The following is a 25,036-nucleotide window of genomic DNA, read 5'->3' as shown; positions in this document are numbered from 1 at the left end:
AATGCAAATGAGGGCGCTCCTGCCTATGTGTCAGCCTATAAAGGGCGAGCAGCGGGAGCCTGGCAGCTGTCTGCACTATGGGGCGGTTGCTGCTGTGTGCTGCTCTCCTGAGCCTGCTGCTGATCGGGGCCACAGCTGACCCGTAAGTTCCTAGATCAGGCTTCTATAGACATTGCTGCAGAAGCTCCTCTATGTCTGACTGTTTACAGCTCCTATTGCATTAACCAGTGAGCTGCTGGCGGAGGATGGGGGGTGTAGTTCAGGTGCCTAGGTGACAGTCTCCACCTGGGAGCAATAGTCCCACTTATTAAGATGTAGCGGTGCACAGATGCATATCCTATTCTGATGGCCGCTGCTATGAAACATTATCACAACTTTTAGAGATTGTTAAAGGGTCAGGTCTGTGGACTCTACAGCTTGTGGAGGAGTCTGGGGTGAGTGCTGCGGGGGCTTCACACCAGGTGATGTAGGGGGTCTGGTGAGCAAAGTAGAGCTTAGATTAATGGATGTGCATGAGACTAATTCCCAGCAAGAAAGATATATATCTATATCAATCTCTCTATTCACCTGAAACGTCTGGTGCATAGATGGGCTACAACCGTACATCAGAAATGAGGAAATCACTTTACATGACCCCAGGCACTATTCTGTGGCTGCCGTAGTGACGGGGGTCGCACTATTCTGTGGCTGCCGTAGTGACGGGGGTCGCACTATTCTGTGGCTGCCGTAGTGACGGGGGTCGCACTATTCTGTGGCTGCCGTAGTGACGGGGGTCGCACTATTCTGTGGCTGCCGTAGTGACGGGGGTCGCACTATTCTGTGGCTGCCGTAGTGACGGGGGTCGCACTATTCTGTGGCTGCTGTAGTGACGGGGGTCGCACTATTCTGTGGCTCAGCTCACAAAAAAACTCTTTTGGATCCATTAAAGGGAACCTGTCACCACGTTTTTGGAAGATGGGATAAAAATAGCGTTAAATAGGGGCAGAGGTGGGCGTTACATTAGTGTGTTTGTTATGCGTTTATTACCCACCTAAGTTGCCGAAATACCTTTGCAAAGTCTCCATTTTCGCCTGTCAATCAGGCTGGTCTGGTCAAAAGGGCGTTGTCTTCCCCCAGATTTTGCGTAGTTTTCCGTTGGTGGCGTAGTGGTGTGCGCATGCCCAAGGTCCCGAATCCTCTGCCAGGGGATTTAAAAGAGCGCGCTGTTCGTTATTTCATTGGTGATCGGTGGGCGCGGCCATCTTCCTTTGGCCGCGTGTGCGCAGAAGCGGCGCTCTGCTGGCCGCGGCTTCAGGAAAATGGCCGCCGCGATATCCATCTGCGCACGCGCAGCATCCCGCAGCCATTTTCCTGAAGCCGCGGCCAGCAGAGCGCCGCTTCTGCGCACGCGCGGCCAAAGGAAGATGGCCGCGCCCACCGATCACCAATGAAATCACGAACAGCGCGCTTTTTTAAATCCCCTGGCAGAGGATTCGGGACCTTGGGCATGCGCACACCACTACGCCACCAACGGAAAACTATGCAAAATCTGGGGGAAGACAAGATGCCCTTTTGACCAGACCAGCCTGATTGACAGGCGAAAACGGAGACTTTGCAAAGGTATTTCGGCAACTTAGGTGGGTAATAAACGCATAACAAACACACTAATGTAATGCCCACCTCTGCCCCTATTTAACGCTATTTTTATCCCATCTTCCAAAAACGTGGTGACAGGTTCCCTTTAAATCTTCCTGCCCGGTAACCTCACATGTAGGACTCGCTCACACTACCGTATAGCACGACAGAGTTCTGTTTTATCAGGTAGCGCTCAGCCCAACATTATACTATGGGGCCGTGCAGATCAGGAATCTTTCTCCTGCCTATTCAGCATGCTGCGAGTGCATCTGAGACTCTGATCGCACACACCCATGTAAACCTATAGGAGTGTGTAACATTTAGCTGCACTCTGATGTCATCTGAATGCAGTCCAACTACCGCAAATGGAGAAATTGCTTTTTCCGTCTCCTCCTCATGCAAGAGAATCCAAGCACTGACCCTTGGCTCAAACTCTGAGGTCGGGTGCCCACGATATAGAAATAGCAGCACTTTGGACACAACAGTTTGCTGCATCCAAAGCACTGCCGTCTATTGAATCCGCATGTGTTCACTGAACGTGCAGATTCACCGCGTCCTATACACTGTACAGGTGGAACTTCTCTTAGAGATGCCAGTCTCTGCCAGAGAAACTTCACCTGTACAATGTATTGGACGCGGTGAATCCGCACAGTAGAATTGACATGCTGCGGTCTGGATAGAGACGCTGCGTGTCAAGTTGTGCTATGGATATTTTGACACCATGTGATTTCTAAAATCTCATCCTGTGAAACCTAGCGGTTTGTTAGTGAGACTATGCATTGGAAAGTCTGTGGGAACCAAGCCTAAAAAACATGTGCATGTAACAATAAGGCAAATCGATGAGATGCAGGTAACTGTACAAGAAAATATGCATTAATCTATAGGGTCTGAATGGGCCTTACATTAGAAAATTGGATAATGCACCCTGATCAAAATTGGTCTGCTGTTCACACTTGCACAAAAGTTCCCTGACATGTGAATGGGGCCTTGTTCATCGATTTTTATTCCTCTTTACTAAAGAGGATGTTCTTGCTCTGCTCAACAAAAAAGGAAGAAGGTTTGTAAAGCCACTATTATATTAAGCTCTAAATCCTGTGCCGTCATCAAACTCTCCTATTCATCAAGATTTAGGTGTTAAACGACCTGTCACTAGATTTCACAATCTAAACTCCATACATTACATAGCTTAGACCTGATGATACTTGTGTACTTGCTTTGAAAAAGCATATCTTAATGGCTTTATAACCTTGAAATACTGAGCATTTTGGCTCTCGTAAAATGTACACTTTGATTGGGATTATACAGCCCTTCTGATGCTTAGTTTCACAATAAGTACACCAGTCTCAATAGGTCTAAGATCTAATTAATAATGTATTCTGACAGACGCCAAAACTGTCCTTTTGGCCTCTACCTGCTGGTTGCGTATCTGCATACTGTATATGTAAGGGAAGACTGAACACTCCCATCGAGGGTCACTGGCAATGGGCATTTTCCATGTAATTTATCTGCCCATATTATGATGATCAATCTTGTGCATGACTATTGAGCCTTGGCCTAAAGCTAAAAAAAGTACATTAAGCTGAAGGGCGGGTCACATAAGACCGCCATATAGTGTCAAGTTAATACTGCTGAAATAATAGAAGTTGCAAAATACTGACTTTTAGTTACTGTTTGGGCACATGTCAGTTTGCCACTCCCTAGACCTGTGAAATCCCTTTTTTTTTTTTTTTACATATTTGGACAGTTGCTACATCCCCGTCATGTTCAGCCCGGCCATGGCTCTGCAATTTGTTTAAAACCAGGAACATTAGTCGTCCTAGTAGCAGATGACTATTCTGGTCCCAGCCCAGTGTCGTGCCCGTTCACACCCTCCTCCACCCAGTGTTCCTGTTCTGCAGGTCTGTCCTCCTATGAATTATAGGGTGCAGAATCCCCGAATCATCTGATGTGACTCCTAGTCTGTGCACAGGAGACGATCAGAGCCCAAATCACTAGGGGTATAAATGCAGGAAGCCATGTCTGATCCAGCCAGGAGCACGATCACCACAATGGGAGTTTTGGGCTCTTCAGTGGCACGGACTCGTAAACAGGAGGCGAGATTACGGTTCTAATGGTATAATTACTTTCAGCACTTTTTATAAGCCATTACCCTGTTCATAAAGATGTCTTTTACAACATGCTGAGTGGTAACTTGACTTGATTATGAGGGTTTTTACAGATAAAAAAAAAATATATTTATATATTTTTTTTTCTCTCCCCACTCCCACAATTGCCTTAAGGACACATTCAGGTTGGCTTACAAATACTGATGTGAAATTGTGAACGTGACCCGAAAAGAGCAGCATCACTGCCAATGGCTGCCGGCTGCAACTTCTGTGGTCCATAATCTGGGGAGACCTGGCGGCAAATGTTTCCCCCTCACACTGGGAGCACTTGTATGGAGGGGGCTTACAAGCTGAGGTTGCTCCATATCAAGCAGATGCCCAGTATCTGCTGGGACCAGGGTTTAACCCCTTAAATGCTATAGTGAACAGCTGCCATGACCTCTATGGTTACACAGGGGGGCTGTCTGAGCCCAATAGATTGTTTAATTTTGACTTCGGCAATGGGGAGTCTAGGGACCCTCAGACTCTTATATATGCTCCTAGCACCACTCATTGACCTGTAATTTTTAGTACTGATATTTGGTTGCATAACAAAAATTGAGGTTGATCTGCAATAGCTAATACAGTAGGCCTCATTTAGAGGAACTAGTTGTTGCCCATAGCAACCAATCACAGTTCTGCTTTCAGTTCTGAAACTGCTCTGGTAAAATGAGAGCTGTTCTGTGATTGGTTGTCTTGGACAGTTTAGACAGCCATGCTAAAGCATCAGCAATTTAAAGCTGATATAAGATGGCAAGGGTCAGAGGCATGGATTCTGATTCCTGCTGCCCATCCTTGCAGCCCCATGTGTGGATATATATATATATATATATATATATATATATATATATATATATATATATATATATATATATATATATATATATATATATATATATATATATATATATATATATATATATATATACTTTTTTTTTTTTTTTTTTTTTTTGGGGGGGGGGGGGGTGGAGAAAAACTTGAAGTTTTCAATTCAAAGATTCATTAAGACTGGCATAGCTCATGCTATGCCATATGCATGAAGAAGCACACACCACTTAATGAGTTTGGCGCCTGTAACTTAAGAGGGTGACTACCCAGCAAATGGCTATGGACTCATCAAAACAGTGTCTGACCCTCTACTCCCACAGCCTACACTGTCTTGGTATCTCTTGTGGGGCTGCACCAACCACTTTCCTAGGATTCTGCAGCTCCTCCCTATGAATGTCTGGCTTTTTTCCTTTAAGAAATTCTTTCCTGACAGCCTGTGGTTGTGTAGAAACTTGTACAACCAGGGAGGTTCCTGAATCCTAAACATAGGTGGTCGACACAATTCAAGCCCATTCTTATGAGCTATGTCTTTAAGAATCTCAGCTGGATTATTCAAGATTGAGAAATTTCAGTTTTGCTTGACCATTTCACAACTAGATGTGTTAACAGCTCTTTCATAACTGCACCTGGCACCACTTGTGCCGTCTTGGCTTGTAGGAGGAGGGTTCCTCGCAATGGTCTTGTTTACTAAGGCACAAGCTCATGAAGCAGAAAATTACTGAAATATCAAACTTTTTGCTGAACGAACATTGACTACTGACATTTTTAGACCAGTCCCAGTCAGCTACATCAACTTTTAAAATCTGCACATGGCAACTAAAAGATGTTCCTGCTTCATTAATGGGGCACTTCATGAGCTTTGCACATCTTACTCCAGCTCACAATTCTTCAAGACTGGTGTGAGAATTCCAAGTCTTGATAAATTTGTTCCCAGTGTCTGGGTTTCTTTGTCCAGATGCCTTGGGCTTCTGGCCAGAAAGTCAGCATGACCTTCTGATCCCTCTGGGCTAGCTCATCTTCAGCATACACCATTTCTGCTGCCTAATTTATGACTCTCAGCTGCATCTTCCAAATTCCAGACAAAAGTCCTGACCTGACTACAATCCCTTGATGGGTCAGGTCACGCTGGATCTTGAAGACATAATATAGATAAGTACAGGATTATGAATTGGGTGTCAACTGCCTTGGATTTCTGTGGACACCATGTCCAAGATGAAGGAAGCACCACTCGAATATGGGCATTAATGGAAAGGTGGGTGGTGGTCCCATGAGGGTCAGCTTTGGGAGCTTGACAAATGTCCCCACGACTGTTATAAATGGCCTTAATTATGCAGTCTCTTCTGGCCCATTGGAACCAAGAGTTCCTCCACTAATTTGCTCTGGCAGAGAAGATCCCTCTGCAAAGTTTTCCCAGTTTGTCGGTTGTGTTCTTTCTCTTGGTGCACCTTAGCACCTGGAACATGGGCCTGCTTCTCTGCACACTTCAAGAGCAGGTGTACAATTAAATGTATAACATACAAAAAGCCAAATGAAATGTATGTGATATTTCATACACCATGCAAACTGTCACTTGGATGCAGGTACATTGGAGGTTTAGGACCAACACCCCTCCCGAACAAGCACTTCTGCATCCATGATTTAGTCTAATACTGACAGGCAATTACGAATAGGCTGGAATGTACTTGGAGGATTAATGGTAAACTTCAGACTAAATTGTACATTTACTCACCATTGTAAAACCAATGACATCAGGTCAGCAGTCTGGATTATGTGTTCTCTATTATGTTCTGTTGTGGACTATACAATTCCCAAAAGATTACACCTACTTAATATTGAGGAGAAAAATCTTGTTCTTGACAATCCTTGTGTGATCATAAACAAACAAGAGGCTTGGGGCAAAATTGGAGACTGGCTAGTAAGGACAGGTCATGTTTCTGCTACATTGTTGGGATGCCTGTACACTAGGCAATGATCAACGAACTTCAATATGTGCACCAATGAATGTTGGATTTTAAGGGGAAGGTGGTAATGAAGAAATATACATTGTGTGTATATATTTAATTTTTTTTTTTTTTCCATTTTAGCCAATATGTTCTCAGCACGCCTGCACTGCTGGTCAGTGGAGATACTGGAAGAGCCTGCATAAACATTGTGGGGAGTCAAGAACGCATGGATGTGTCTGCTGTATTGGAATACAATGGAAGGAATACCACGATCATTCAAGAAGACGTTTCCTCTGCTAATTATTTCCAGTGCGGTGACTTTAAGGTAAGACTTTTACTCCACTGCCAACTCCTTATTCTTGGAGTTTCAATTAAATTTCAGCCCATAATGACTTTAAAAAGTTGAGCTGCATTTCTAAACATGGCCATAGACAAATGTGGTGCTGTTTATCAATAGGCCATTTTGATGAGCTGGCTTCCTCTTCTATCTTCCGGAACTTGCAACAATACCACTGCTATGGACAGATACAATGAGGAGGTCCAGCTCGAAGGGAAATAAACTCTTGGCCAATTTTATAAAATCATTACATTCAAGGGTTGTCCATAATGTCACCAGATGGAGCCTTCACAGCCTTTGTAACACACCAGAAGTAAGGTTGCTGTACACACCAGAAATGCATTGGTGACCTTTCTTATGGACAACCCTTGAATATAACATGATTTTATTATTCCTCAAAAGTTCAAGGTTTGGCTCCTATTGCACTAGACCTTTCTATCCTACACTGTTTAATTCTATTTTGGCACCGTGTATATGTCAAGGTCTTGAAGATTTAACGCCTCCAAACCCTTGTGTCGGTATATATTGATGACGTGACTAAATTATTGTAGTCAGAAATTGTCATTGGACATGGCATTTCATAATGTTAATCTGCTAAACAAACGCAATTATTGACTTGGCTCACATGCATGATGGCACAGTATGTAAGCCTATTGTTTCTGGATTACAAGTCTAGCTGGATGCAAAGCTCTAATTGTGTACATTGCCTTGTGAAATGAAACTAAATCAAAGGTCTTGTTCCTTGTCTCAGGTTCCCACTGTCCTCAATGCTGTTCCTGTGGCAATCATTTTTTCAGCCATCGGGACAAAGACTGACCTAAGGGAACGGAAATCGGTGGTAATTAACCCTGCTAAAACGAGCTGCATGTTTCAGATGGACAAACCTACATACAAACCTGGCCAAAAGGGTGAGCAGCATTGGTGGATATGTCACTAGATATTTAGTGTCTCTAAAATGTCCCAATGAGTTTATTATTTTTGGGGGCGGTATCCTTTTTATATTGAAAAAGTGGGTATGGGTTTAAACATCTAGCTTTAAGACTAATAAGAGGGTGTGCCATCGAAGACCCTCCCAAAATAAAGTGGCTAAGAATTCTTGGTCTGGTGGACATACAACAATAGATTAGAGCACCAATTAATACTTCCATTTGAGGTGATGGCCCTCTATTGCCAAAGATTATCTTGGTTAATGGTAAAGAGGTAATGGTAAAGAACATTGCACTGCAACATGGGATTGGTTCAGATTTGGCGGAATGGACTCTCCACCAATTGGCAAAACAGGGATTCTGTAGGGAATAGGTTTTTCTTTGAACTCATCCATTTTGAATCAGCAGATTGGTGCGGGTGGTAATCCAGCTCATAATGAGTAGATGGATGTACAAGCTAATTCCTATTGGATGAATGGGCATCTAGCTGATGAGACCAGAATGTGGTATAGATCAGGTATTCTAATAAAGGGAGAGATTAATACACTCAAAAGGAGATTAAACTATGCTTGTAACAGGTACAGAACAAAGCTTCCTCAAGGGAAACACTGATGTGTGGCCCAACACTGCTGAAGCCGTCACTAGATTAGTGACATTTTCTGGATCCTAGCAAATGGACACCTCAACTTCTCATGGAAAGGGCTGATCTAATAAAACTAGAAACATTAGATGAAAACAGTTTTGCTTTGGATAAGCCATTTTATTTGGTCTCTTGCCCACCCCTTGAGTATTTCAGAGACCACCACAGTGATGTTGGGTCCTGACATGTCAGCTCTTGTAAACTTGCCAGTGATCTGTCACTTGTTGGCCAACTGAATTGAGTCTGATGGCAAAATCATCCCTGTGAGAAATGATTCACCCTGTGTAGTCCATCAATGCTTGTAATGGGGCTGAAATCCATCCATATGAAGACTAATACTTGGGGGGGGGGGGGGGGGGGGATTGCTGCCAAGAAAATTTCACTGCTGAATTCTAGCAGTTATCTGACTCACAAAATTGTGTAAATTTTTAGTTTGGCCACATCAGCTCATGGTGACGCTTGTTGCGCTGCCATTAATGTAGGCATTAAATTTGACATTCTTAATAATGGCTTCCATTTCATTGCAGTGCTATTCCGCTTGATCTGTCTAGATGCTCAGCTTAAGCCGGTGAATCAGAAGGTGAGTGACTGCACGATGAAACCATAAATATGGTAGTACATAATGCATGGAGCCAACTGACCAACATATGCTGCCGTACAGGCCATTTTGGGTGAAGTTTATGGCACCTGACCAATGGAAACTAAAAAAACAAGCAAAACCCTATTGGGTCCATTGTTATATAAAATGTATCGCATGGGGTCATAGAATATGCAGTCACTTTCTAAAGTGTTCTGGCTAAAGGTTGGATTAATCAAAGCCATCTCAATAAACAATGCTCTATTCCTTTTTCATCCCTTATTTTTGTGCTTTACCTAATGTGCCTTTTTTTTTAATTTTTCCCTCCAGTTCTCATCAGTCTACCTGCAGGTAAGGGTGTGTGTGTGTGTGTGTGTGTGTGTGTCTTCTTTAGTGATGGGGAGTACGGCTCAAGCACCTCAGCTCCTAACAAACTCTTGTTGTTTGGACTGTTTATACACATAGTGGAGATCTCCTCCTCTTTCCGGCCACTAGACAGAGGTGCCATGTATCCTTTCTTCATGGGTGCTTAGGTTCTTGCCCATATTGTCTTGCTTGATTTGCTGACCATAAAGGTCCTGGCACCCCCCAAGGCACATTCACACATCCATTCCTGGTTGCAAATGGTATACTCTATAGTTAAAAGAAAACTGTCCTCACTATGGCAGTCATATTCGTGTGCTTCTGGATTCACCAGGGTGTGATCTTCAGATGACTAGCAATTATTGAGAATGTTTGGATGTCAATTACAGGATCCCTCAAGAACCAAGATTGTCCAGTGGCTGCTTCCACAGTTAAACCATGGAGTGCTTTCCTTGGAATTCAACCTGATTTCTGATGCCCCTCTGGGTTCCTATGTAATAACAGCCGAAAGAGAATCTGACTATCCTTTAAGTCAGTGGATCACAGTGGAGCAATATGGTAACTTAATTTTTTTGATGGTCCCAAGCTTTTACATGGTCTATAATGACATATATTGTAATTTTGGGTGTTGGAAAGCCAAGTCCTTAGAGTGTGCGACAGGGTGGAGATTTGTGGATGGCCTAACTGGGTAATAAGGTAGGAAATTACTCAATCTATCCTCATCCAGCTGATGGCTTCATTCCTAAACAAAAAAAAAACACATGAACAATCAACTTCTTTCCCATCCCAAATTCACCTTTCCTTTTGACCTTAAGAAGGTTGTACCACATTGATGGTTGCTGCTAATAAAATGACCTGGTTTGGCCAACTTTATGAATATATTGCCAACTTTGTTGCAGCTCGCAGGTTCCATCTTTTATTCTGTCTTCCAGTGTTGCCCAGATTCAAGGTTGACGTGGTTTCACCACGAACCGTATCGGTGGTGGAGAAGACTGTGACATTCAACGTTTCTGCCATGTATGTAAAGCTCTTGGTACTTATTTAGGTGTGCGGATTTTGCTCCCTTTATCTTACTAATGAAATTGCTTTTTCTCTAGTTACACCTATGGAGAGCCCGTGGCCGGCTCTGTCACTGTTCGTTATTGTACGCAACCACAATATGATGGCAGACGACAAAACTGTTTCGGTGAGAAAGGTGAAACTTGTTCCAACATGATCGGAGAGGTGAGTCATAGTTAAGTGGGGGAGAGTTGCCTCACCGTAAAGAAACCCCCTTATGGTGTCCACTCAGGATTAGAAAAATGGCTGCTTTCTGACACTGCACCACCCTAGACCATAGGCTGTGGGTGATGTTGCAGCTCATGGAGCACACTATTGAAGGCACAGCAATCTGCTGCAATTAATTGATCATTATGGTGTCTATCTCTACTGAGACACCCACAAACTGCTAAAAGATAAGTGGATGGGGCCAATAACAGTCTCGACTTAACTCTGATGCTGATTGGGATTTTGTCACCAAAGCAGGTGCTGAAATATATCCAAATTTTGCTTGTGTGAAATTTGTACCCAAATGTGCACCTGGGCTGCATTCAATACCATCTTGCTTTACCAGCAGCTGACTGACATTAGTTATCAGTTGCATTGCTTAAAGCTCATGGACCAAAATGCTCAATCTCCAACAAAGACCGCTGATGGATGGGGGCGCTAATAGGAAGTTCTTGTATATGGGACCCACTAAGCTCTGGGGCACAAGGGCAGCTCTTATAGCTGCCCCACCTGCTAGCTGCCACTTTTTGGTTTGTTCTAGGCATTTTAAATGCCTTCCTAGGTTTAAAATGGTCTGTGCAAGGCAACTGGTCTGAAATCCCACCGCTTTCAGAGAAGTGTGCAGTCTGACTTGTCATGGACTGATGGAATGCAGAGATCATTCTAATTTCTCCATGTAGAATCTGACAGAAGAAACTGATTTTTCTCTTAGGGGGGGGGGGGGGGAAATCAAAGCCTGGGCCCTAAATATCCATTAATTTCCACTGCAGCTTGGTCCAGATGGCTCATACAGTGGTGTGATTGACCTGTACTCATCAGTAATGAAGTCAACAAGCGGACGGTCCTTCAACTTGGAAGTCACTCTTACTGAAGCAGGAACAGGTAACCAGCTAACAAGATGGAATATCTACAACTGGTGGTATAGACTGGGAGGATGGTGTGGGGGGGGAAAAACACACACTTGGTGGACACTTCCGATGAACGATACCAACTTCTCATATGTTTAGGAATTCAAGCCACAGAATCTCGTTACATTTGGGTTACGAGTCAACCAGCTAGTATCCGCTTGGACTATGAATCCATGAACCAGTATTATAAGAGAGGCATACACTACCCTGTTGTGGTGAGTATCTGTATGACTGGCAGCCAAAAAGACAGTCTTATGGCAATGAGCATCGTTCATAGACTATCCCAAAATTGATGTCTAGACCCAAGGTACATGGTAATGAGAAATATTAAATTGTTTATAGAAGTGTGCATTTATATTAATAGTGAGTTATATGGAGGTCTATTGGTCCATATAATTGTGTATAAATCCATCGTGCTCAGTGACTTGCTCTACACTTGTTCTCTTAAAGCCGTTTTTTCCTGAGGCCTTACAATTGGTAGTTGGTCGACATCCAAACTTGCCAACATTTACTTCTCCGTTCATTGACTACAATCTAGCCACATGACCAAGGCATTAAATATACTTTGATTATTGCATAAGGGAATCCTGTTTTTATTTTTTTCATTAGGCCCAGCTAGTAGATGAGGGTGATCAGCCAATGGCAGGTCAAGAAATTGAGATCCAGGTTGAGAACGGTGAACCCGCAAAGGCCATCACTGACTCTGATGGCAGAGTTGTCTATGGGATAGATACCTCCAAAATGGTTGAAGCAAACTTTACTGTCAGGGTGAGTAAACGAAAAATGAGGCCGGGATGTGGGATTTTATATTTTCTCTCCATTGGAATTTAGTAACATGTTTCCTTTGCCTCATAGGTCAGTTACCAAAACCCTGATCAGTGCTACTTTTCAGAGTGGTCAGACAGGGAATACCCCTACGTTGAATACACGGTCTACCGGTTTTACTCCTATTCTGGTAGCTTCCTACAAATGACCCGTCCTAAAGGTGAACTTCCCTGCAGACAGAGCCACAGTATTGATGTATCCTACATCGTAAGCCCGGAAGGAACTGGAGCTGGAGTGAACACTGCCACCGTCTATTATCTGGTGAGTGTCTATGTAATAGATTTACATGATTGCTCGTTTCTACTCTTGACCAAAGAATAACTCCATTACTCATCTCTAGTCACATGCTAAACTAACTCTACCACCACCTACACCAACATTTCAACACTTTGATGGGAGGAAAGGGATCTGGACATGAAGACCTAAAATGTCTCCAATGCATACTGTAGGGCTAACATTATTTTTTTGCAAGCAGTCGTAAAGCCCTGTGTACAGCAGAACCTAATGCAACCACATACTAGGGAGCCATAGGCACTTCATGTGCTGCCATATGGTACCGAAGTATGTGGTTCCCTAATAGCAATGCTATGTTCACACTATAGTATACCCCTAATGGCAGCAAACCAGTCTAGTCTGAGACCTGGCCTTTAAGAGCTTTTGTTTGTGGTCTGTAGGAATGGGACACAACATCTGCTCCATGTTGACGTTGTAACATGGGCTCCAGCTTAATATCTAGTTTTGTACATTACTGAGCAAACGAACGGCTTTCACAAGGTATTTCGCTTCCATCCTTGAGGTTGTAAATGGTGAATAAATCTGTATTTTATACTTTTTGCCCTTTTTAGGTGCTGTCCAAGTCGGTCATCGTCCAGAGTGGTCAGAAGGACGTTGATCTGAGCAGTGGTGAGTTGTGTATAATATTATACTGCAACTTTAGGGAAAAATGTAACCCCTGTTCCCCTCTTGACAATCCATATTTGTTGAGATGGCATCTTGACATAAAGCAGAGTAGCCAGCTGTAACTTTGTGTCCTATTTCTCTGCAATGCCACCAAAGTGGGCATCACACAATGGCCATTCAAATTAATGGGCTGTTTGTGGAGGAGACCGGACATGCCCTCCAGAGATTAAGGCAATACTGGCCCCCTAACTTCTGTGGGCTCAGTTCTCTGATCTGGTATAAGACAATAGATTTGTCATACTTAATATTTTGATATGGTTTTGTGGATTCATGTTTCTCACTCCACACAAAAAACACTTTTGCCAATGCATTAATTGGCTTCCTATGAACTTTAGCCATGTGGGGCTGAAAGGGGTAAACTGGCTTATTTCTATTCAGATACATACTTTATCTGTGACAATTCGTGCCAATACTGCACATTCCAATGTCTCCATAGTGCATTATAGAAATTAGAAATAATTTAACTCTTCTCCTTTGCAGAAAGAAATGGTTCCTTCTCGTTGGATGTCATGGTGTCTCCTGACATGGCCCCCAATGCTGATTTGATTGTATACAGCATTTTGCATAATGAAATGATTGCTGATTCAATCAGTCTTGACATTGAAAAATGCTTCAAAAATCAGGTAGATGGCTTTGTAATAACTTGGTAGTGTGACTAGTCTAGAATGGACCAATCACTGGTGTAGTCACATACTGAACTACGTACAAGTGGGCACCTACAGCAGAAGCCAATTTGTAGAGGGTTGACTAAGTCATATGTCCTTGGCCAAAAAATCAGCAATAGTGAAATCTCACCAGTCATATGTCCAAGAGGAGCCTTTTGGCCTCCTTGGATGTGAAGACCTAGGTTTTGACCTTGCCTCTTCTGGTCTATTTTACTATCATCCTTTATGCAACTTTTTTTTTTTTTTTCTTTTTAGGTTTCTATGACTTTCTCAACAGAAGGAGGCCCTCCTGCATCCACAGTTAATGTACAGCTTTCTGCAGATCCAAATTCATTTTGTGCCCTACGTGTGATCGATTCCAGCCTCTTAATTCTTAATCCCTATGAGCAGTTTTCAGCTGACAGAGTAAGTTGTGGGCAACCTATCTTTAAATGTTAGCCACTTTTTTAACCAAAATTACTATTTTATGGGTTCTACCTGTGCAGGAATGGTGGTTTTGAACCATGGCTAATCTTTTTGTTTCAATTTTAGGTCTACAACTCTCGTAGGTACTACTACTATGGCTACAATGTGGCTGGATTTGATGTTGAAGACCCAGCACCCCCTTGTGAGGACCCAGACAAGCTATTCTTCATCAACGGAAGATCCTATCTGCCTGTGAGCTTCTCATCAGAAGGTGATACCTACGGTAAATTTAAGGTTAGTAATTCCTTTTCTGCAGAGACTTATTAGCATAACTTTGGGATGGCTCTCGTGGATGTAGATAGTTTGATTATTTTATTTTTTTTTTTTTCTTCAACTTCTAGTCACTTGGTCTGGTCATTGGCACAAGTCTCAAACTAAGAAAACCTGAAGTTTGTGATAACAATCCTCCACAGCGCATTGTTCCACTGGCCAAAGAAAGTACGTGTCTTGGATATTATATATATAATTTTTTTTTTAACCCCCTTAATTCTTGTGTAATTTTTACACTGACAACCTTCTCTTGTCACAGTGGCTGGTGGTGGGGTCAATGCTAAATTTGCCAGTTTAGATGCAAGTCCAGGAGGTGCAGGTAGAGCTGCATCAATTGAATCTGTTAGAACAAACTTTCGTGAAACCTTCATGTGGGTTATTGTTCCTCTCGAGTAAGTATATCTCTATATTATAATTGCGTAACTAGCTGGTAACACTTGCTGGAATTTTTTTATTTTTTTAAATGCTATATTGGGCACTTTCTTGCAGTACTTGGCTGGTTCTATTCAGGAATCCTTAACTGTCTAATTCAGTTTGTGCCAACAATGGTCCCTGTAGGAAGAAATGTACATTTTTTTTTTTTTTAATTTTTTTTTATTTTTTCTTAGCACTGAAGGCCATGCCACTCTATCGGAGACTGTACCCGACACAATCACAAAATGGCAAGGAACAGCTTTCTGTACCTCTGAAGAAACTGGATTTGGAATGACTAAATACTCCGCTAACTATACCACTTTCCTTCCATTCTTCATGGAACTCTCTTTACCATATTCTTTTATTCGAGGAGAAACCTTGGTCCTCATCGGAGTTGTACGCAATTATTTGGAAAAATGTGTAAAAGTAAGAGAATTCGTTGTTTTTGCTTTTCCACACTAACCCTTAGAAAACATAATAACATTGGAGATTTACATTGCTGCCACTTTAGGTCCAAGTGACTCTAGAAAACACCAATGCATTTAATGCTGAACTGAAGGACGGCCAGCAGGGTGCCTGCATTTGTACCGATGGTAGAGCCTCCTACACCTGGGAAGTACAAGCCAATACTATCGGTAAGCATCATGTTCATGTACATGTGCCAACATGCATACATTTCTGTAGCTAATTATGTATTCCTGGCTTATTCCTCTCTACAGGTGAGCTCAGTTTTACTGTGTCTGCTGCAACGACTCAAATTAGCGACACTTGTGATGGACCAAATGACCCTGGCCAATCTCCCCGCAAGGACCTGGTTGTACAAACTGTGATTGTGGAGGTGAGATATTTGATAGCTTAAGACCATTATGTCATGGGGTAATAGTCCAAAGCTATGATACAAAAAAGTGAATGGGGTTTATTTGGAGTCGAGCAAAAAATAAACTGCAGCACTCTGGTCAAGTGCCCACATCGGTTGTCCATCGCTGCCAAAGCAGATCATTAAGAACCTCTTACATGGTGCCTCCTCTTAGTAAGCCATCATTATGTTGTAGGCACTCGTGCATTGTTGTGGTGGCTTATTTGAAAGGATGTCGCAAGCAGTAGGAGCTCTGACTGATGGCAACTGATAAATTTGGCAGCTAGACAAGTGTCCTGTAAAAATTGATTTGTTTGACCATTGCGGAAATGCACTGCAGGTTGTCTTTTGATTAGGTTAATTAGCCTTGTAATAAGAGCACATTTTCCATCTTCTGCTTTCCAGCCTGAAGGAATCTATCAGGAACACACTTCAAGCAATCTAGTCTTTGTGAATAGTAAGTGACTTCCCACACCTCCTCCAAACTACCATAGAGCAGAGGTGGGCAATTTTCCTCAGGGGCTGGTGTTGTGGGGCCACATGAGCCCATGAATGAATGTTCTGTAGGGCCAAAACTAACTTTGCTCAATATTGGCATATATTATGTGCAATACAGAGCAGAATAAGTCTGCGGACACCCTCCTGTATACTTCGTGCCCCCACATGGCTCTCCAGAAAACAGTATGATCCTCCACATGGCCCTCCTGTATACTGACATGCCTGAAAACACTCCGGACTTTGCAGTGTGCGCTGACTCTTCATGTAGCAGACATGTAGTGGCGTCATCACGTCTGTCGTACATGTTGAATGGTGGCAGAAGGAGCAGGCAGCTCCCTCCTCCACCATTGTATTTACCGCTATTTGTTTTCTGAGGATGCAGATGGCAGTGATATTGGGATGCAGGGGGAGCAGCTGCATGTTGTGGACCAGTGTTTAAAACCTTTCCATTCACAGGCTGGACTAGAGCAGCCAGATTTGGCCTACAGAGCCACACTCTTCCCAGGTCCTACTGTAGGACATATTAAGAAAAGTCTACTTTTTTGCACACATCTTCATTACTTTTTTTAATTAATTTATTTTTTTTATAGACAACAATGTCGAGCTGCCTATCCGTATCGCTCTTCCGGAGAACGTGGTTCCTGACTCTGCCAAAGCTTATGTGACTGCTGTGGGTAAGTATTTCTTTTCCTACTAATTGCATTACTTCTCAAGATCCTGACTGTCTTCCAAGGAATGGATTTGGTTCTGAAGCTTCCATCTATGAATACACACAATGCTCACAATCTTCCCTACAGGTGATCTTTTTGGAGTCTCGTTAAGAAGCCTTCAGGATTTGGTCCAGAAACCTTATGGTTGTGGAGAACAGAATCTCGCTCGAATGGCCCCTATTCCACCGGTATTGGATTATCTGAATAACACTGGACAACTAACCGAAGAAATTTACCAAAAAGCAAAAGCTTACATGACCGAAGGTGAGTGTCATTGCTTTATACAATGAGGGGGAAAAATAAATGGTTTCTCATAAAATGGCTTGTTATAGATATTCTAAGTTTACTAATATGTCTGTTTATTTTTTAGGATACTACCGCCAACTTTCTTTTGCTTCTGGTGGAGCTTACCGACTATTTCAGAACTCCATAGAAAACGTTAACTCTATGTAAGTAACATTGTTGCTGTTAATGAACATCCACTTTAATATTAAAGGGTAATTCCAAGATGGAGATATCTATCTAATTTTATTTTTGTTTTCCTTGCTTTCTCCCCCTCTCTTTAAGTGTTTAATATCCTGCTGATTTTTATAAAATTACAGCAAGCATCCTTGTAAGTGACACTTCACTGAAATCAGGGTCTGTCTCTAAATTAAACTGCTCTCCTTTTTAGGGAGCACAAGCCTGATCAGATTCCCTTTTAAGGAGACTGTTCATATTTGCTGAGCACACATTGCCAAGCTACTTTCCTAAGTGCAGACGACAAAACATCGGCTTGCGCTCAGACCAGTGTTTAGGGCTGTGGGCCAAACACCTCCTATATTAACCTTCACGACCAATGGCTATGAATCTACTATATAATTGTCTAAGGGTCACTTCTGTCTGTCACAGATATTCATTGGTCGCGGCCTCTGTCATGGAAATCCAAGTCGCTGATTGTCGTGGCAAAACAGCCACGACCAATCAGCAACGGGCACAGTCAGGCGGAAAAATGGCCGCTCCTTCCTCCCGCAGTCAGTGCCCGCTCCGTACTCACCTCCAGTCAGCGCTCACACAGGGTTAATGGCAGCGTTGACCGCGGTGTAACGCACTCAGTTAACGCTGCTATTAACCCTGTGTGACCAAATTTTTACTATTCATGCTGCCTATGCAGCATGAATAGTAAAAAGATCTAATGTTAAGATAAAAATTAAAAAATGGTTACATACTCGCCCTCCGTTGGCTCCCGGATCTAAGCGGCCAGTTACCGATGCTCCACGCGATGCCCCGGTGACCGCTCCATGCATTGTGGTCTTGCGAGATTATGACGTGCGGTCTCGCAAGACCGCTACGTCATCATCTCGCAAGACCACAATGCACTCTTCAGACTGGAGCTGAATAGTAAAAATTTGGTCACAGGGTTAATAGCAGCGTTAACTTGGCAGCGTTGACCGCGGTGTAACGCACTAAGTTAACGCTGCTATTAACCCTGTGAGCGCTGACTGGAGGTGAGTACGGAGCGGGCACTGACTGTGGGGAGGAAGGAGCGGCCATTTTTCCACCAGACTGTGCCCGTCGCTGATTGGTTGCGGCAAAACAACCACGACCAATCAGCGACTTGGATTTCCATGACAGACAGAGGCCGCGACCAATGAATATCCGTGACAGACAGACGGAAGTGACCCGTAGATAGATGATGTATATCATCTGTGTTGGTGGAATGGCAACTTTAACCCACTTGGATTTTTTATTTTCAGCACACTATATGGTGTCATTCAGAAGTACAGCTCGTCCTACATAAAAAGCCCTCGTGCAGTCATATTAATGGAAAAATAAGCTATGGCTCTTGGGAGAAGGGGGATTGATAACTGCCTAGGGGTGAAGGGGTTAATCTAACCTTCTCCAAATTCAAGAAAACCTGATTACATTGATCAGCATGTTATTTGCATAATCTGCCCAATTATCTCAGATGAAGACATGATCCCCGGCCTTACAACTTGCTATGTAATCCACAGGCTGACTGCTTACAGCTTTAAGACATTTGAGAAAGCCAAAAAATACATCTACATCGATGAGGGCCGTCAACAGCAAACCTTAATCTGGCTGGAAAACGCCCAAAGACTGGATAATGGCTGCTTTAAGTCCCAGGGAAGACTCTTCACAGTCCAGGTGAGGATCTTTAAACCCTTCCTGACAAATCTTTATTTTGTCCTACTACCGTTGGTAAAAATCAGTCTCCCGTGAAACATATGCTGTTTATACAGGAACCCCCATGAAGGCACGAGTCATTCGATGTTAATTGCGGGAGGTTACCAGTTTAAAAAAAGTACAGAACATAATTTTTTCTCTTTTTCAGGAATCTGAAACAGATCGTGATCTTTACTATACAGCTTATCTTGCCATTGCACTTTTGGAATCCGACTACAGCTTGGGGGTATGTAAAGTGTGAAAAATATGTAATTCTGCCAAGAGGTTTGGCAATTAAGGGGCCTTCAACACTGAGTAACAAAATTCAACCTAGGTGTCCCCTGACAAAGCAGGAGCTAGACCTATAAACGGTCATAGGAGCCGCTGATGCCGACACTTTCATGCTTGGCTCAGTCGTCAAAATTGATTGTTCGTGGCTGATATGATGGGAATGCTCTTTTGACTTTGGTTCCCAGATTTTCCAGTAAAACTAAATTTTCACATAATTAATCTGATATTAATTGAAGTGAACTGACTGTAATGGCATAAAACTAATTAAACTTGTACCTCAGGTGTCAATCAGATGTTCTGTTTTGAAAAAATTGATCATTTTGATGTGTAACTGGTTGGATGAGAAACGGGCAAGTCTGATAAATGTGTATTGATGAGACTTGCCTGTTTCTGATCCAACTAGTTACAGATCAAAACTCTGTTTTTCAAAAAATATACAATTTTTTTTTTTTTTTTTCCCCTAAAACGCTGAAATCTGAGGTGGTATAAAAAAAAAATGCTAACTAGTTCTTCCATCACTTAATCTCTAGAATACTCTGCTGACTGGTGCTTTGGAATGTCTGAAAAACGCATCCAAGAGCGAGCAGAAAATCTACGATCAAGCCATCATGCTCTACGCCTTCACACTGGCCAAGCTCCCAGAATATAGCCAACCCTTGCTTCAGAGTCTGATGAGCAAGGCCAAAGATGAAGGTAACACTTCTCAAGCGTTGTAGAAATGTCTTGTTACACTTATCCATCCTGTACTTTTAACTTTTTTAATCTTTACCTTAATTGTAAATGCAGCCGGCACAATTCACTGGGAACGTGAAGACGCCCCCGCAAGAAAAGCTGTTCCATTCTTCTTGCCTCCATATCGCTCGGCAGAGTTGGAGATTACCTCGTACATTTTGCTAAGCATGGCAGCTGACCCTGCTGTAACTCAAGAAAGCCTTACAAAGATGGCCCAGGTCTCCATGTGGCTTGCTCGCCAGCAAAACTCACACGGTGGATTTGTCTCTACCTGGGTAACTATGAGAGTTATGACTCCACCAAGTTCTCAGGCTCTCATTGACTTGAGATTAACCATTTTGTTCTGTTTTGTAGGACACAGTTGTGGCCATTCAGGCTCTGGCTGCCTTTGCTAAGCTACTATACACTCCCAATTCTCAGCAAACTGTAGTAGTTCGAAAGGACAACGGTGACGTGGCCACATTTGATCTGAATAAGGACAACAGACTAGTGGTTCACAGAGAGGCCCTGCCAGAAACTAATGGAAACTATGTCATTGATGTCAGTGGGAATGGCTGGAGCATGATACAGGTGACTGGTCTTGGCTTTGGTGAAACCATTTAGTATCTGAGGCAGGGGTGCAACAAGGTGTACAAAACTGGGTATGATTCTCCTGAAGACACCAGCACCCTAACTACATCCTTGCCAACAGTCCTGAATTTGCTGGGACAAACCACTAAAGGGCATGACTTGCGCAAACCCCACCCAAACGTGGACTTTTTGGGAGGTACAGTACAAGGAGTCTGCTACAGATCTTGCCTTAGTGCATAAGAGACCCAGGATATGCCTCCTCTCCAAATGTGACCTGGCTAAGTTTTCCCCCACTACCCATATCCTGTACTTATCAATTGGCCTCCACCCTATCCCTTTACCAGAAGTGCACACAGGTAGCTGAGTTTCGCTGCAAGGCCATTTCAAGTGTTTCCACAAAGCTTTACACAGTCAACATAGAAATCAATAGCCGGTCTGCATAACGCATGGACTTGAGTCTTTTATTGCCACTTTGAACTATGGAGCAGCTACCACAACATTCCACCCCAACCTCCTCCTATTGCAAAACATGATTAAGGGAAACCGTATAATTTTATTTCTATTTTTTTTTTTGCAGACTACAGTTGGTTATAACATCCCTGTGCCCAAAGAAAACTCTGCTTTCTCACTGTCCATATTGGCCTCTTCAGAGAACTGTGTCAATGGAGTGGCTTACAGCTATAATCTCAACATCAAGCTCAGGTACATTAACCGCTTTGGAGCTAAAAATGTCATATGGATATGCTGGGTCCTAAATCACAACAGTCCAAACGTTAATGGAGTTGTTGCCTTTTGCCATATTTGCCTTACTTTAGAACGTTTTAGATATTTCTGGAAGCTTAAAGTGTAACTTGACAAATATCAAATATATAATCTATGTAACACCTGCCATCGTCCATAATTTAAAAACTCTGCAAAACTTATGTGAACCCACCAATTATGCCATCTACCCATACTGGTGTGGAACAAAATGAAAATTGCAAGTAAATGGGACAAATATCGCACAACTCCTGGGATCAAGAGGTTTAGAATGTTTTTTTTTTTTTTATTTTCAGTTATAATGGTGCGCACAATGAATCCAACATGGCAATTGTGAAGGCAAGAATGTTATCCGGCTACAGCGCCGACTACTCATCTCTTAACAAGGTTGGTGTTTTGTTTTTCACTTAATTGTATTGAAAAATAAATTTAAAAACTGTCTTTAACATATATACATTGTGCTACACCAAAAAACAGTGCTAGAATGCCTTAATTTTTGTGGCTCTATGGTTGTCTACTGTAAAGTCTGTAGTGCAAGGAGTTCACTACTCAGAATAGTGCAAGGAGTTCACTACTCAGAATAGTGCAAGCCTAGTATAGTATATTGTAATGTGAGTGGATCATGCCTGAGGTTAACCAATACTTGCCTCCCCTGTGACTATTCATTGTATATAAATTGTCATTTTCTTACAGTTGGTGGAAGATAAAACTATTTCTAAATTTGAACTGAGCCCTAAAGGAGATGTCATAATGTACATTGAAACTGTAAGTGAGCCGAATGTTCTTCTCTAGATTTGTCCTAAGAGCCTATCCTAGGAATATAATTTTTAATGCTAATCAATAGTCGATTGTTCTTAACCGATCCCCATTTTTCTCTTAGGTTCACAAGGATGTGCCTGTTGAATTCAACGTGAACGCCTTGATGGGCCAGCGTGTCCTGAACGTGAAGAGCAGCTCTGCAATTGTGTATAGATATTACGAAGAAGGTAACTTTTTTTTTTCTTGTACATTTTAAGACTTTATACAGATGTAGCAGAGGTAAATGGGCTGATACATGAGGCTGTAAACCCTTGACGTTTCATTGAGAATATTTACGATAGACATTACTGTAGTTGCCCAACACTTGGTCGTGTGGTCATAAACTCTACCATCAAGTTTGTAACTTTTTTTTTTTTTTCAGAGGAGAATGGATATGCATCTTATGAGTTAAGTTGTGCAGAGCCTAAGAAAGGTAAGGAGAAATTTTGACCTAATGGGTCAATCTTCATAAATCAATTTGCTATGCCCCAACAACGATCTGATCGTTGGTGATCGACCTCTCCTCCTTGAACCTATGCTGAATGGCTGTGTTTGAGAAGAATATGGATGCATTCTTCTGAGGGGCCAGTGGCCTGGATGGACAACCTCGGGGATGCTGTTAGTCTTGGTTCTGTACTTGCATTTGAGGTTGAAATAGACTAGTTTCACATGCATATAATGGCTTGTGGTCTAGGGATGTCTTATTTGGAAAAACGTTTAAATATTGATTTCTGATCCAGTTGTTTAAAATTTTAGTCATTGCGAGACTCTTAATAGGATCATGTTTTGGTTGATCCCTCATGTAGAGAAAAAAATCAGCTTTTAGTCAAAGTATGACAATTTCTGACACATTCTAGTAGGAGGATCTCTAATCTTAAGGATTCAGCTTTTTAGTACCAGGAAACACTTTTCCTTTACAAAAGCATGGCTTCTTAAAGGAGGTATGATGGAGGAATCCTCACTTGCAATGTTCTGGGTCAAGGTGACCCTCCATAGTAAAAGAAAGTCTTTGGGTTCAGGCTTCAACATCATGATTAATTTAACACTTATTGGCTGTGACTTTAAAGCAAAATATTTCTGCCACTAAAATCTAGCGGGGGGAAAAATGGGTCATTCGTTTTAGATCATTTTAAGAAGTCCTGGTGTGTAAAATAAGTGACAGCTTAGAATTCTCTTCTGTAGGATCCAATAAACCCCAGTCTAATATTCTGGCATGTGGTGGTTTAAACTATAACAATTTTTTTTTATTTATTTTGTAGGTTAAGATGACAATGCTTGGAAGAAAGACGCAGTGTTGGCTTAATTTCTACAATCTCTCAACTTTTCTGGGGGAGGAGAGGGTGGGAAACATCATCAAAATGGAAGATGATAAAATGTATGTTGTGAAGCTATTAAACGTTTCAATTTCTAAATCTGCATGTTTAATGGTTTTTTTGTGAGTTAATAAAACAAAACTGCTAACGAGAACCATACTAGGTTTAGTTTTCCTTGAGTTGTCTAGTGGTCATTTACCACGTAATACATAGTCTCCAGCCTGTGACTCTTGAGCTTCTACAAAACTTCAACTGCTAGGTGAAATACTGTGCAGTTGTTGCTGAGGCTGCACATACGCAGATTGCATGTTCTGCTCAATTGCCTCATTTAAGTCAACACCTAGCTAAAAATTCTTTAGGCTGCGTTCCCATGATCTTGTGAATTTTTGACTCTGCTTCTCTTACTAACTGGGTGCAGAACATCAAAAGCTCATGGGAAAGTAGCCTAAGCTTCCACCACCCCCTCCATTATTCTTAGCGCCCAAATTCTGGCCTTGGTGCCTTCTTATCCTGAGCACCTGATGGGAGATCTGATATAGGTGTTACTCTTGACAACTGAACTAATTGCATAGCCTTGTGGTGAGCCATTAGTCCTGAGAAGTAGGGTGTGAAACGCAAGCATGCATCAAGTTTTATACTATGTCCAGCCTTACTAGTGAGGGGTCCTCCTCCAATTTTGGGGATCATCAATCGGTTATCTGATAATTCCTGGTGCACCATTCCTTATGCCAGTGCAGATACATGTGTAAAGCTGCAAAAGTGTATTTCTTTCACGCAAGAGTAAGGAGGCTTGTAGGCCATGCATGTGCCTCTGGGAATTATAAGTATGCAAGGAAGAACACAGGAACCCTAGGAAACTGCAATCCTAAGTCAATCTACCTTAACAAGCCTTGCCACATGACTTGGGCTAGAAGCCAAGCCAGAATCTATTTGCATAAACTGTGCTTTGGGGTTTTGAAACAGTCTGTAGCCCAGTACACAAAGGGCAACCCTTGCTTTCAAGGTCGATAGGACTTTTTTTTTTTTTTTTTTTTTATACCTCTCTACATTTTTACAGGGAGTGGATTTTTCTAGATTTCCATCCATTGTTGCAAAATCTTTAATGCAAAAAAATTTAAACTGGAGAAAGGCGTGTCACAAGTCGGCATTGTACACTGCTGCAATTCGTGTCGGACTGGGGTGACAAGGGTCCACCAGG

General features: G+C 42.4%; 1 protein-coding gene across 1 annotated transcript; it reads left to right on the top strand.

Annotated features, from left to right (window-relative positions):
• Positions 1–23,941, top strand: LOC143769578 (ovostatin-like). Its single transcript, XM_077258261.1, has 36 exons — positions 1–142; positions 6,671–6,854; positions 7,618–7,774; positions 8,960–9,012; positions 9,340–9,360; positions 9,762–9,930; positions 10,305–10,389; positions 10,470–10,596; positions 11,409–11,520; positions 11,646–11,761; positions 12,156–12,314; positions 12,402–12,632; positions 13,217–13,274; positions 13,812–13,954; positions 14,252–14,401; positions 14,528–14,695; positions 14,803–14,899; positions 14,991–15,123; positions 15,340–15,571; positions 15,657–15,780; positions 15,865–15,983; positions 16,407–16,458; positions 17,090–17,173; positions 17,297–17,473; positions 17,580–17,658; positions 19,204–19,357; positions 19,545–19,622; positions 20,197–20,359; positions 20,453–20,673; positions 20,753–20,968; positions 21,546–21,670; positions 22,024–22,114; positions 22,421–22,492; positions 22,608–22,713; positions 22,908–22,958; positions 23,785–23,941. Exons 1-36 carry the CDS (start codon positions 78–80, stop codon positions 23,787–23,789), a joined length of 4,377 nt encoding a protein of 1,458 aa, XP_077114376.1. The 5' UTR covers positions 1–77; the 3' UTR covers positions 23,790–23,941.
• Positions 23,942–25,036: the final 1,095 nt, after the last annotated feature.

Source organism: Ranitomeya variabilis, chromosome 4, assembly GCF_051348905.1.
Source record: "Ranitomeya variabilis isolate aRanVar5 chromosome 4, aRanVar5.hap1, whole genome shotgun sequence".
NCBI lineage: Eukaryota > Metazoa > Chordata > Amphibia > Anura > Dendrobatidae > Ranitomeya > Ranitomeya variabilis.
The sequence above is the reverse complement of the archived record's forward strand: the minus strand, read 5'-3'. Positions and strand labels throughout refer to the sequence as shown.

Excerpts from the sequence above, each read along its gene's own strand:
- LOC143769578 (XM_077258261.1), top strand. The coding sequence starts at position 78 with ATGGGGCGGTTGCTGCTGTGTGCTGCTCTCCTGAGCCTGCTGCTGATC. Across the intron at positions 10,597-11,408 it reads GTTCCAACATGATCGGAGAG|CTTGGTCCAGATGGCTCATA; the intron begins GTGAGTCATAGT and ends TTTCCACTGCAG. Across the intron at positions 20,674-20,752 it reads GTGGATTTGTCTCTACCTGG|GACACAGTTGTGGCCATTCA; the intron begins GTAACTATGAGA and ends TCTGTTTTGTAG.